This window comes from Mycteria americana, chromosome 9 (genome assembly GCF_035582795.1).
Source record: "Mycteria americana isolate JAX WOST 10 ecotype Jacksonville Zoo and Gardens chromosome 9, USCA_MyAme_1.0, whole genome shotgun sequence".
Lineage (NCBI taxonomy): Eukaryota > Metazoa > Chordata > Aves > Ciconiiformes > Ciconiidae > Mycteria > Mycteria americana.
Genome location: NC_134373.1, coordinates 32,996,215 through 33,010,638, shown reverse-complemented (window position 1 = coordinate 33,010,638; position 14,424 = coordinate 32,996,215). Strand labels below are relative to the sequence as shown.

At 50.8% G+C, this 14,424-nt stretch overlaps 1 protein-coding gene across 1 annotated transcript in view; it reads left to right on the top strand.

The window, feature by feature from the left end:
* Window positions 1-14,424, top strand: part of ITGB5 (integrin subunit beta 5) — a 64,333-nt gene that overhangs the window by 31,976 nt on the left and 17,933 nt on the right. Inside the window, exons 9-10 of the mRNA XM_075511720.1 lie at window positions 2,883-3,017; window positions 6,249-6,678. Of these exons, the coding sequence (XP_075367835.1) occupies window positions 2,883-3,017; window positions 6,249-6,678 (565 nt within the window). The remainder of the gene's footprint in view (window positions 1-2,882; window positions 3,018-6,248; window positions 6,679-14,424) is intronic.

Genomic DNA, 14,424 nt, shown 5'->3' with positions numbered 1-14,424 from the left:
TTGACTGGGGCAAAAGAAATGAACATTTACTCCACGTTGACTTTGTATGTGGTCTCAGTGCCATCGCATGGAAACCTCCCTTTGCCTCAGTTTCCCAGCTGTAACATGTATCCGTGCCTCCATTTCACCACCCGTCGAACCTTTGCAGATAGATATAAGCTGATGAAAACCGTTGGGGATCTGATGCCCCCACCCCTGCTCCCTCCCTCTCTTTGCTTGTGAGCTTTCCGGCACAACTGGCTGGAAACCACCAGGACACTGAGACCAAGGTGCCCCGTGGAAGGAGCTGTGTGGGATGATCTGCTGAGACTGGGGCTAGTTTCTTGCCTGTTCAGCGAGCTGGGACCCCCCAGGTGTACTGCCGGGAGCTGGCAGCTCCTGCCTGTGCTGCGGGCAGCCTGGGGCTGCAGGAAACCTGGTGCCTGCCCAGCCTGTCTCCTCTCCGTAGCTTTGGTTTTTTCCTGAAATGAAGGAGGAAATTCTCACTGAGGGAGAAGGCTAAAATGTCTGTTTCCCAAGAGGGAGTGAACCATTTTTTATTCCTCATGGAAAGGAAACTCTGAGCCTGGAGAAACCCTTCATCTGCAACAGGGACTGTTTTCTCCTGCGGGGTGGCAGTGGCTGGTGCCCTGGGCCCGGGCTTAGCCTCCCCGCTTCAGGGCTTTGGCTGTCTCTGGTCCTCTCTCATCTGCTTCCCTCCACCAATGCATACATCAGACTTGCTCAGGGCTTACCTTACCCCCGAGATCCCTTTCCCCTATCTCTTCGTCTTTGTCTCCCTTTTTCTTCTGCCCAATGTGCTGTCACCCCTCCCTCATCCGGAGGGGTGTGAAACAGAAGAGAACAGGAACAGCTTTTTTTCTCTGTCCTCACTAAGAAAAAAAACCCTTTTCCCCCAGATCTCGACATGCCTGGGAGATGGAGAGGCTCCTGGGGCTGTGCCTGGGCTGGTGTGGTGCCGGGGGGTCTCTGCCTGGGCACACAGGGTGGGTTTGGACTGAAGGGAGCAAAGGGGATGCTGGTTTAAAAACTGCTTTCCTAAACCCAATCCAGGCAGGTCTTGGATGTGTTTCTCATTACACCACCAATGGGTTTCCCATGACAGGCAGCGGGTGGCCTTCACATCAGCCATCCCTGGAGCCGCTGCTGGTTCAGGATTTCCTTGTTTTTACACTGAAACAGTCCATCCTTTGAATTTCCCCTGGGCTATAGCAGACAGCTTTATTTCAGGCAGAGACATTGTTCCATCTCAGGACCAGGTCCTTCCTCTCGGTCTCTCCAGCATCCTCTGCTCTTCCCTGAAGGTGCAGCAGGCTTGGAGGCCACCAGAGAACACAGCAGCAAAATCCTGCAGTCTCCCTTAGTGGTGGCTGCAGTGCTGTGAGAAGGTATTGCTGTGTAACGCTGCCAAGTGGCTGATAATAATGGCATTACAATTAAGCTAATAGCGTTACTATGTAGGGCTAACAAGAAATCTTGGCATCTGTGTAAGAACATAGGAAGAGCCCATGCAAGATCTTAGCAAGGTCTGGCCTGGTGTCCTGACTTCCGCCATGCCCCAGATGAGATGCTCTGGGCAGGAAGACGGGAGAGCGTATCAGTGTGACAGCTACTTTCTATGGGATAATTTTGGGCAGAACAGCACGTTGAGCTTTACCGGCATGCATGGCATTCGTCCCCCAGGCAATGGATTCTCCGTATGGTCCACATTGCCACCCCATGAACAGCTCCTCTGTTACAGCAGAGAGATGGGAAATTATTCCTTTTTTTCCTCAAGGCCTGTTTAGATTTGCCCAGCCAAAACTCATTTATTTCCTGCCCGTTTCCAAAAGCACTAGCTCTTTGTTGGCATGTGAACCCTGGTTTTGTTATCACGTGGACTTGCAAAAGGTCTGAATTAGCACTTTTCCTTAATCTGGCCACTTCGGTGAGGGTTGGGGACAAGGGGGAGGGGGATGGAGCTGCAAGCTGGCTTTGGAAAATAAATGTATTTGTACAAAAAGCTCCATTTTGAAAACCTTTGTCTTTTTTGGACGCCACTCATAAAAAATGTCAGTTCCAGCCATTGGAAGAATGAAACAAAACAACTTCATTCCATATTAATACTTATAAACTTCATTTTGTTTTGACTTAAAAAGTCTGTGTATGCAGCAGGATGGAGAGATGGGAAGCAGAAGAAAGGGGGTGGAAGCATACCAAAACCTCGCTGATGGAAAACGTTTTTCACTTTGAAAAGTTTTGCAAAGAAAGAGATTTTTCATTTATTTTTTTCCCATGGTGGTGTTTCCAGCTGACGCATCCGAAAGGGTACTTTTTGTTTGGCATTTTCTCCAAAGAGGGAAAATACATTTTTCTGACCAGCTGGGTGAAATCGAGAACGCAGGACAGAGTTAGTGCAGTTTTACACCTTCTGTATGCAGTACGGTGGACATCCCAGGACAACTGCCGGTGGGGAATCAGGCTTTGTGCTTCGCTAAGGGGCTGGTTTATGAGGAGGAGGAGGTGCAGATGTGCGCACGAGGCTCTGACCTTTGGTTCAGAGATGCTCGATCTGTGGTCAAGAATGTTTTCTTCCTTTTTTTTCGTGTGCATCCATATCTTTTCAGTGCTGGCTACAGTGGTCATCATGTCTGTCCTAGAGGGCATAAGCCACCTGCAGGGGTTGTAGGCAGCTCCCCGTGACCCTAGTTGCATTCATCAGAAGTCTCCTGAGCTGGTTAAGTCAAACCCGAATGTCAGTGTGTGTGCACGGCTGATTTTTTTTCATATAGGTGCAGAGATGTCCTAGCCGCCCTCTGGAAACATCAGCAGAAGAGACTAAAGCAGAAGAAACCCACCCACCTTTGGGAACCTGACGGTTTGCTTTCCCATTGTGTTTCTAGAGTATTCGGTCCAAGGTGGAGCTCACGGTCTGGGACAGCCCTGAGGACATTGGCTTGACCTTCACTGCCACGTGCCAGGACGGGTTGTCCTATCCCGGGCTCAGGAAGTGTGGGGATCTCAAAATAGGAGATACGGTGAGTCTGCCTTTTGGTCTGTCCCCTGGAGAGGCTGTTTCACCCCCCGTGCAGCCGCTTACCTCTCTCGATGAGTGGTCCCGGGCGATAAAATACAGCTTTGCTTATCTTCCTCTGCTCTCCTTATACTGTGCCACATTAATATGGAAACCCACTGAGAGCAGCTCTGTTAAAAGTGGCTCTGCATGGTGTAGATCAGCTGTGAAGAAAGGGAATACAGGTGTCTTGTCTACAGCATCCTGGGCCAAAAGGTCTTCATCAGGCAGCAGGATGCAATAGTCAGGAATGGCCTTTTTTTTCCTGTAATCCCAGATATCCACGTCACGCTCTCACCTGTGAAATTTTTATTGCTGTGGTCCGCTGGTCTTTTCCTGGTCCGTTAAATATTTAATGTTTTCTTGTTGTTTGAGAATCCTGGCTTGTATTAGTATACTGGCTTGGATCAGAAATAGCGTGGCCAGCAGGAGTAGGGAAGTGACTCTCCCCCTGTACTCGGCACTGGTGAGGCCGCACCTCGAATACTGTGTTCAGTTTTGGGCCCCTCACTACAAGAGAGACATTGAGGGGCTGGAGCGTGTCCAGAGAAGGGCAACGAAGCTGGTGAAGGGTCTGGAGCACAAGTCTGATGAGGAGCGGCTGAGGGAACTGGGGTTGTTTAGCCTGGAGAAAAGGAGGCTGAGGGGAGACCTTATTGCTCTCTACAACTACCTGAAAGGAGGTTGTAGAGAGGTGGGGGTCGGTCTCTTCTCCCAGGTAACAAGTGATAGGACAAGAGGAAATGGCCTCAAATTGCATGAGGAGAGGTTTAGGTTGGATATGAGGAACAATTTCTTTACTGAAAGGGTTGTCAAGCATTGGAAGGGGCTGCCCAGGGAAGTGGTTGAGTCCCCATCCCTGGAGGTATTTAAAAGACGTTTGGATGTGCTGCTTAGGGACGTGGTGTAGTGGTGGACTTGGCAGTGCTAGGTTAATGGTTGGACTCAATCCAACCTAAATGATTCTGTGATTCTAATCTAAACCTGTCTTTCCTGCAGTGAAGAGGTCATGGTTAACTTTGGAGGTATTGCAAAAAAAGACAGGGTGCTCAGAAGGGCAGCAACCCTCCTCTCCTAGGGTTATTGGACAGCAGCACAGACTAAAAATATAGTTTGCCCCTTAATATTAACAGCATACATGGCATAATCCATCCTGTGCTTTTTTTATCAAAAAACAGAGAAGCTAAGCTTTGCTTGTTAAAATGTAATGTTGATATAGATAAATGAGTAGCTGGGCTGCAGGGCTGGGGCAGGAGGGCTCAGACCAGCAGCGAACTCCCTCCCCTTCTCCAGGCTTTTGCTATCTGCGAGGACGTGGGTGTGGGTTCGTTACCAGCCTGATTGCCTTATTTGAGAAGAGTAGCTCTGCAAACATACCAGAGCTCTAAGCACTGAGGCATATAAAAATAATTTGAAAGAGTCAACAGTAGCTGGATTTTTGCCCTGCCAAATAAGGATCATGCGAAGTGTTAAAAAGGGAGGTGGCCTGAGATTTTTTTATCTGAATTTTACTGGATCTCCGATCAGTGGGTAAAATCAATCCCTGGAGTGTTGCCATGCTAGGCACGTGCCCTCCTTGTTCCCACAGCAAAGCCTGAGCCCTCGAGGTAGCAGAGTTAATCTGGTGGCTGATCCTGGGCTCCCAGCTTTGGCACGAGCAGGGGGGTCGCTCCAGCTGCTGCAGCTTGTGCCATAAAGGGTTTGGCAGCGGGTACGTGCGTGCCCGTATCCGCAGAGGCTGATGGCATGAGCGGGAACGACTGGCTCTCCCCATCTGGATGAATTGAGGGTATCTTCTGCCCAGGCAGCAGAAGATTTGGGGTACAGCAGGGAGCCAGCACTGGTACCGCTCTCATTTTTGGTGCACCGGAGTATTGAGGTGCCTGCACAGGATCATAGAGGTCCCATCCCTCCTTCCCCTCTTGTTCAGCTGCTCTCGGCCCCATTACTTCCACGTGGATGAAGACTTGACTCCTGCTAAGAAAGTTTCCCCAAAGAGGATAACGCTGGCACTGGATCCTAATCTGCTGGGGTTTAGTCCTGGGGGCATGGTGTCAGCCGGTGAAAGGGAGCAGGATTACCCTGAGCCCCTTAGCTTGCTTTCTGATCTTCTCCTCTGTAGTTTGAGCTCGTTGCCTAATTGCTTCAGGCCTTGGGAATGGGAGGGGGTCAAGGCAAGCTTCATGGGGTGCAGCTCTCCCGGCTGGAGGTAGCTGCTGTGCCACCATCTGTCCGCACATCACCCCTTGGCGTGCAGGATGGAGCAGGTAGTGAGAGCTCGAGGTGACCCCAAATGTCTCCAGAGAAAAATCATTCCCTCCTGATGCCTAGGAAAGGGGCTTGCTTCCTTGGAATAAAGTTAATCCTCTTTGCTAACCAGCAGCTCCAGGCAGCACTGGCCGGCCCAAGACCCCCACCGAACAGCAGGATTAAATCGGGGGCCAAGCAAGCGGCCATAGGACGGTCTTGGTTTTCCCAAGGAGAAAATCCCTGACACTGGATTGTAGCAACAGAAAATGAGCAGGGGGGTGATGTATTACCATGTAATGATGTGTAACCCTTCTGAAGCCAGTCTTAGCAGAAGCATCCATCAGAAATGGCCCGTTAGCAGCGTGCTGAAAGCTTGGGACTGTGTGACTGATGCACATCTCTGTGTGGATCAGGATTCCCATAAAACCTTCTAAATCCATGATCTCGTAGGCACCTTGGGCCCTTGTGCTGCATTGGTTAGAACCTTGCTAGTGCTTGGTTTCAACAGAGTTTATTATTTTTAATAGCATGAAAACCAGGCTATTTGCTAGAGTTTTGCCCTGTTTATTTCATAGGAATAGGCAGGCTCCTTCCTGCTTCACAGAAACCAATGGTCCCTGCGGGACAGAAACCAATGGGAAAATTACTGCTAATGGCTGACAGTAAAGAGTTTTAAAATGTTAAGGATGCCAAACCCCTCGTGGGACTGGCAGATGTCAGTGCATTGAGCTACAGATGCCCTCACTAGATGTGCAATTGTTTTGGGGGTTTTTTGCACACCTGGGAGTGAAGTTCAATGCGCTGAGCGTGGCCTCGCTCCAGGCAATCGCTTCATGGCTTTTCCTCGGGAAATTGGCCCTTCCCTCCTGCCTTCCTTCCCAGGACACCCTTGATGAACGTTTAGGGGCCATGCATGTTAACTTACATCTCAACCTGCCCCCCCCAGGTTTCCTTTGAGGTGGCTGTGGAGGCACGGAGCTGCCCTGCCGAGGACACCTCCCACACCTTCACCATCAAGCCCGCTGGCTTTCGGGACACGCTGGAGGTGGCAGTGACCTACAACTGCCTCTGCGGGTGCACTGGCCACGCCGCGCCGGCCAGCGGCAAGTGCAGCGGCAACGGGACCTACGCCTGCGGGCTGTGCGAGTGTGACGCCGGCTACCTGGGGGCCAGGTGCGAGTGCGAGGAAGGTGCTAGCGGGGACATGCACCACGCCATGTGCCGGGAGGCGGAGGGCAAACCCCTCTGCAGCGGGAGAGGGGAGTGCAGCTGCAACCAGTGCCTCTGCTACGAGAGTGAGTTCGGAAACATCTACGGGCCCTTCTGCGAGTGTGACGACTTCTCCTGTGCCAGGTACAAGGGAGTCCTCTGCTCAGGTAGGAGCCTTTCCTCCCTTGCATCCTCCGCTTCTCGGGGATGGGGAAACCGCCCCGAAATGGGGAAGGCTGCTGGGCTGGTGTGTGCGGGGTGCGCGAGGGCCTGCGCCTGCCCCACCTGCCAAAATCTGCCCTGTTTCTGGAGGGATCTGCACACTGTTTCTTTTCTTTATGGAAAAAGGGAGGCAGAGGTTTAAGTGCATCCACACTAATGAGCAAAAAGTGCATTAACCCCATCAGAACTGAGTTTTCAGCATTAGAGTGAAAGGCTGTCTCCTGGCAGGCCTGTCCTCTGCCCAGGTCCCACAGAGATGAGCAGAGTCTTGGATTTGGTGTTATTTTGATGTAACCATGCACATCTCTTGCACACTGAAGTATATCCCTAGAAAAGAGCACAGGCTTGAATCCTCTGAAGCTTTTTGGTGTCGTCTTAGGTTGGATTTCTTCTCTGTATGACCATATTGCTTTGGTAGCATCATCCTACCCAAAAAGAATATATTTATTAGCAAGCAGGGCAGTGATGCTATAGAGAGAGGTTGGAAGTTACTGGTGTAGTGGTTGGTACTGCAAGAGAAGGATACCTCTTTGCTCAAATCTCCATTTCATCAGGAGAGCCAGAGCTCTGCCACTCCACAGGAAAACAAGCTGTGTGTCTTCTGTTGCACCTGCTTTCTTCTGTCCCTGTGGAGGGCTTCTGGTGCTGGGAAGAGCAGCATAGCTGGTCTGGGATTTGCCAGAGATTTTTAAAGTCATTTAAAGTCCTTTTTATAGCTATGGAAGAAAACAAAGGGTATGCTGAGGCCAAGTGGCTTCCTCTTTGCTCCAGGGGTGGGATGGAGTCTGGCACGGCTGCATGGGGTGGGGTGGTTCTCCCTATGCCTCCTGGTATTTCCATTGCTGCTGTTCTGTTGTTTTGTTTGTTTGGTTTTTGTGTTGTTTTTTTTTTTTTAAATTCCAGCAGTTACAATGCTATAATCTGAGCTGTAGCAAGCGCCGTGCCAATGACGTAACATTTTGAGGTGGTTTTGTCAGCCCAAGAGCCTTGGTGGCCCACCAAAAGTGTCTGAGCTTACACAGCAGGGCTGTGCCGAAAGATGCCCGTAACAAACAAACAGCCCTCTGCTACACAAGCATCTCTGGTGGCTTCCAGCAGATGCGTGCTCTCTCCTCCCTACAAATGGGGCCTTCTTGGAAAAGGTTGTGTGTTTAGCTCGGCACTGAACATCTCCGTCCACCAACACATGTAGACTTGGCAGCCAGGGGAGTTTGGTTCATGCCTTGGGTGCAGAATGTCCCCAGGGCGGTTGCGCGGGGTCTGGTCGCTGCTTTTGTTCCTGCAAGGGGGAGAAATGACACCCTGCCCTCCCTCTGTCTTCTCCTGGGCACAATGTTTGTCCCTGAAAAGCCCCGGCATCCCGGTGCCCACCACTCTCGCAGGCTGAATCCTACCATGCGGGGAGGTTTTAGCAAATGCAGGTTTTAGCAAATGCAAAAAGCAAAAAAGCATCATGTAGGGAGCTATTCTTTTGCTGCAGATCGTTGTTGTCTCTGTCCTTGCTTGGGATTGCTTGGCTTGGACCCATGGAATTCATCACTGTTGTCAAGGGCTTTATTTATACTGCATGAATCTTCTGGTAGTGTAGAAGGCACTTAGTGCCTCTCAGTGCATTTCTGTGACTGTATTTTGAACAGCATTTTCACCCCAAAGGAACCCAACCTCAGTTTTAGCACACGCGCTGTGGTATCCCCCATTAAATGCATTTACACCTGCCCAAGCTGTTGAACAAGATGGTATCATGAACTTCTGAGTGCCCGTCCTGGCCAGAGCAGCTGGTGGAAGAGCAGCCAGTCCAACCCAACCCGAGGTCTGGGGAAGCACAAGGAGGAAGGCACAGTTTTCCAAGCTGAGAAGTAAAAATCCACACGTGCAAACTGCTTTGCATGTATGTGGCTGTGCTTTTGGCATGCCTCAGCTCAGAGGCACCATGAGCCCATCACCAGCCAGCCTGGGCGTTTCCTCCTTTTGGGATCTAGTGTCCCAGTCGAGTCACTGCCACGACACAGGGCTGGGCGGCAGATTGCGCTCAGACATCCCGTATTCCCGGCAAAAGCCACAGCAGGTTTGAAATTCTCTGAAATAAACTTCGAGCTTCTTGTTTCATGCTACTCAGTCCTTTGGCTAGCAAAAGCGTTTTCATTCCTGGGTCCATTTATAAATATTGGCACCTCATTTTGTCAGGGTTTGAGAGGAGAGATGACTGCAGACAGTACTTGTATGGATCCTGTCTTTTCGTGGCCCCCCGTGAAGTGGAGAAGCAGATTTTGGGTGGGAGATAATCTGAAGGAGAAGCAGGAATTTGATTCCTGTTAGTGGGAGGTTTAATGTGCCTGCTGCATCTGTGAGGCAGGCGGGAAAGGAGTCATTTATAACACGTCGTAAATGTTGATTCAAGTTGCATCCAACTCTTAGTCGATGCCGCTTAGTCACTAGTAAGCGGCATTTGTTCTGCTGCTCCCCGACTCCAGTTAACAGCTCCCGAGTAGCTGTTTCAAACCATTAATCCAGCTTTTGGAAGGGCCATCAGGGATGACTTGCAGAAGTGCTCTGTTCCTCCAAAAGAGATGCAAACGGGTTATCCACGGCATCTTGCTCTGACAAAGCAGGCCGTCGCTTCCCAAAGCCTTGAACGCTTTGCTCCCGGTTTTTCTCCGGATGGAGGGATAGCCCTCTTGCACGGAGACCTTCAGCACGCTGCTCTGGCCTCTACTCTGAAATGTGGGTGGCTGCGGGAGAGGGGAAGAGAGCCCTCCTGCCTGCAGCTGGGCTCGGGAAGGGGCAGCTGGCTGTGCGGCCCAGCGGCTTTTGAACCCCTTGGCGGCCTGCCAGGCAGTTTGACAAAGGAGGAAACATCTCGGTGCTAATTGCATTCCTGAAGGTCCCATAAAACTAGGTGGCAAGAGGGAGGAGAGGCCCCGGTGAGGGCATCACACGTTTGCCTCTAATGAAGAGAGACTGGCTCGCCTGAGGCCAAGCTTCATTAGCTTCAGCGCTGCAGACCTATTTTTTTTTTGGAGGAGGGGATGCAGAGTAGTACGGCATTGCCTTTATTTTGGTGTCTCTAGAGAAATTTCCCCGTAACTGTCACTGCTGTTACCCAGCTCCCCGTGTGGGTGTCATTTGTGTGCTCTTCAGCCCAGGACTGTGGTTGTGCACTGGAAAGTCATTACCAAGGCGTAAGTGAACCTTGCACCCTGCAAGCCGTTTCTCCCCTAAAACACAAAGGATCTCGTCCCAAAAATCCATACTGCCTGAGCAACACACAGACTGCTGATGTTGGTGCAGCTTTGTGGGATCACGTCTTTTGTCATTTCTCTTCTCCATTTTTTTAAAAATAGACAATAAATCAGATTTATAAACACTTTGCAATTGTAAATCAAGCACTGCAACTTAGAATCATGGAATCATAGAATTGTTTAGGTTGGAAAAGACCTTTAAGATCATTGAATCCAACCGTAAACCTAACACTGCCAAGTCCACCACTAAACCATGTCCCTAAGCACCACATCTACACATCTTTTAAGTACCTCCAGGGATGGGGACTCAACCACTTCCCTGGGCAGCCCCTTCCAATGCTTGATAACCCCTTCAGTGAAGAAATTGTTCCTCATATCCAACCTAAACCTCTCCTCATGCAACTTGAGGCCATTTCCTCTCATCCTATCACTTGTTACCTGGGAGAAGAGACCGACCCCCACCTCTCTACAACCTCCTTTCAGGTAGTTGCAGAGAGCAATAAGGTCTCCCTCAGCCTCCTTTTCTCCAGGCTAAACAACCCCAGTTCCCTCGGCCGCTCCTCATCAGACTTGTGCTCCAGACCCTTCACCAGCTTCGTTGCCCTTCTCTGGAGACGCTCCAGCCCCTCAATGTCTCTCTTGTAGTGGGGGGCCCAAAACTGAACACAGTATTTGAGGTGCGGCCTCACCAGTGCCGAGTACAGGGGCACGATCACTTCCCTACTCCTGCTGGCCACGCTATTTTTGATACAAGCCAGGATGCCATTGGCCTTCTTGGCCACCTGGGCACACTGCTGGCTCATACTCAGCCGGCTGTCAACCAACACCCCAGGTCCTTCTCTGCCAGGCAGCTTTCCAGCCACTCTTCCCCAAGCCTGTAGCGTTGCATAGGGTTGTTGTGGCCCAAGTGCAGGACCTTGCACTTGGCCTTGTTGAACCTCATACAACTGGCTCCAGCCCATTGATCCAGCCTGTCCAGGTCCCTCTGCAGAGCCTTCCTGCCCTCCAGCAGATCAACACTCCTGCACAACTTGGTGTTGTCTGCAAACTTACTGAGGGTGCACTCAATCCCTTCGTCCAGATCATTGATAAAGATATTATCAATTCTCTCTAGCTCTTAAGCAGCTGAGAACATCTTAACTAGTTAAGATGGCTAAAGATCATGGCTGGCTAAAGCACAGCGATATGGCGATGCCTCGGAGCGCAGGAGCCAGGATTCCGCCCTTGCTTCCCAGTTCAGGGCTTCCAGTGACACGAAAAGCTCGGGTCAGCAATAGAGCATTGGGTGTCAAATTTGCAAATGCATGCAAGTGCCAGAATCACTGCTGACATGGGATTTAGGAAGTGAGAGCTCATTGAAAATCCATAGCTTATTTCACAGAGAATAGCCAAGTTGATGTGAGATGCGGCTCCAGCTGCCCTGCAGAAACCACTTCAAAAACTGCTGAGGATGTACAAGTCCTTGGTGCTTATTTCTAACTGCTTCCCTTTCTTGGTTTTATTAAATGGGGAAGGACTGTGAGGTTTTAGCGTGTACTAAGGCCCAGTGAGGTAAGGCTTTTTTGTTTGTTTTAACACAACCTCAAATTAGAAATCTCACTCCTGCTTCTGCAATTTGTTTTTGGCGTTCCCCATCCCGGGCGCCGTACGGTGTTTAACTACGCTGCCGTTGCGGAGGTCTGGTGGAACGATGGCTCTGGTGCCAGCGAGGCAATTTCTGGTTGTGCAATAGAGCCTGCACTGTGAGAGCAGTGCGCAGGTTTGATGGCACCACTGATATCTCCACCCTGGGGTTTCTGGTAGGGTCTGTTACCATACAAATCACTGTGCCCATGGACACATCTTATGGAAACAGACCTTTTTCCACACTTACTTTTGTTATTCACCTACCCTGTTGTAGTGCCTGGATGGAGGATGCTGGTGTGCATCTGAAGGCTCAGATGTGAGATTAAAGGTGATCCAGCTTTAACAATTTTTCTTGTCTTAATTCTTTTCATTCCTAGTATGTAAGCTTTTACCAGAAGCTGCTGTTAAGAAAGGAATGGGTAGTATTTGATTTATTAACCTCCGAGGTGCAGGTGATGGGTTGAGCGTGGTTTGGGGAGGAAGGGACTTGCCTGTGCCCGCTGCCTGCGGTGCTGCCAAGTGGGGGGGGGGGGGGGGCATTAAGCGAGTGTAGCCCCTGCCAGACGGGAAGAGGGTGGCCTGCGACAGAAAGAGGATAGGGAACGAAGCCTAAACCACATCTGCAATGTTTTCTTTTCAGTCATGTCAAGTCTTGTTATCTTTAGGTTTTTGATTCGGGGGATTTGAGGGGTTTGTGATTTAGTTTGTGTGAAAAGGCGGAATCTGAGCACTGCCTAGAAAAGTGGAACCTGAAGGGGAGAGACAAAAGGACCATATAAGATGTGGAAGTTAAAAATAATCCTTTGGTTGTCGCTAAGTGCTTGTGCAGCCGTGAGCCACGCGGCTGCAGAGGACCTGTGGCTCCGTCTCTGGGGCGGCCACCCTGCAGGTCATTCCTGCTCCGCTCCCCAGGCAGGAGGAAGATGGCAGCATTTTTGAGGCTTATTTTGGTGATAGAGGGTGTGGTGTCAGCTCAGGTCATCACGGTGCGACCTCACAGCGCCGGTTGCTTCGTTAGCAGTCTCACTCATTAGCAGCAGGTTGGGGGCTCGCATTGGGGTCAGGCAGCAGCTGTGTGTGCTAATGGGTCTGCAGGGCATGGGAGGGTGGTTTGGGGTGAGGTGAACCTAGAAGAATCCTCTGAACCGAAACCCTTTTCGATTAGGGCAGGTTATAGGTTGTGCAAGTGTCTCTTCCCCACCAAAGAGCAGGGTGTGGGATAGGGAGCTAAAAAACAGATGCGGTTGGGCTAGGAAGCAGAGATGTGTGTAAGTGTTGTCATTCTGTGTGGGGCACAGGGTGCCCATCACTCCTTCTTAGCAGCCAACAAACCTGGTTTCAGGCATCTCGAGGTCTCCTGCCTACAGAGCCACCGCATAGCCCAGGGGGACCTTATGGCCAGAATAAGTAGCGAGGAGCTGGCACTGCGGTAGCATGTCTCTTTTAAGATGTGGTCAAGAGTCACTCAGGCTGTACATTTATCCTAGAGCTTCCTAAAAGCCTTTCTGCTTGCTGTATTCCCATTCTGCCTTGGCTTTTATCACCTGAAGAAGCTGCTCAGCCAAAGCCCTTGCCTTGAGATATCTGCACGCCTGAGAAGAAATAGGTAAAACAAAAAAATCCCCCTGAATAAGACGAAAAAAATAAACCTCTGACTTGCTGTGTTCTGTAGCAACGATGAACTGAGGCCAGAGTGCCCGTGCCTGGCGTTGCTGCTGGGTGGGTGTCCCTGCTCCAGCTTACATCCCCCCTCCACCTGTGAAACATTTTGGCTCCAACAAGAACAGACTGCAAACATTTAATAAGAAACGAATCAAATGGGGGACCTCCACTGTCCTCTTCCTTTTTCGGAGTTAAACTGCAAAGCTGGGCATGTTCCACTTACTCTCATCACGTGGGTTAGTGTAAAGAAATGTAAGGTTTAGGTCAGATCTGTTTACTCCTATCCTGTGGGTCAGTTTAAAGAAATGTAAGGTCCAGGTCATCTGGGGCAGGCAGGGCTGAGGGCTGTGATGGGGATTAACTGGAAGAGCAGTCAACTGAATTCACCTTCATTCTGCTCGGACCGACACCACTCTTGCCCTGCATACAGTCTCTCTGTGGATGCTGTTGGCCATGCATCCAATGTCATTTGTCTGCATGACAGCATCTGAGCCCCAAATCAGGAAAAACCGCCGCCTTTTATTTTTTTCTGAAGTGTGTTTGTATAAACCAGATCTTTTCTGATGTCAGTTGTTGATATTCCTGCATTCCTGCTTGACCTCCTGTGGAGCGTGGGGGCTGCCGTGCTGTTGCAATGTGTTGGGGGAGGCAGAGCATGATTGTTCAAGCAGTGATTTGGAAAACATTTCCACAGGTGATGAAGGAACTGTGGAGGAGCCCGCTGCTGCTGTCACATGTGGGATGTTGGCTTTTAGGTCTCAATCCGGCGATGGGTGCTGGTGGCTGAGCCCTGGGGTCATCCTGGGCTGCTTCTCGCGGTGCCTTTTCGAGAGGTCAGGTCTGGCCGTGCTTGGCCTGGGGGCACTGAGCTCTGAGAGCAACACTTGAAACCTCTCAGCCTTTAATGGGGAATGTCATTGAGAAACTCTCTGCTCTTTACACAGTGTGAAGAGGATGAGAAGCCACAGGGGCGCTTACGGGACGCGCTTACCCGCTGCGGGCAGCCTGCCGTGCCCTGCGCTTGCATCCTGCCCTGCGCCAGGGTGGCATCTGCTGCAATGGGAAGCAGGGACGCCCAGCCCCAGGCTCCCAGATAATTCGAAAAGGTGGAGAGAGACTCCCCAGGAGCTGTGCAAGCGGCTGGCTGGCGTTAGCATCCCTCCT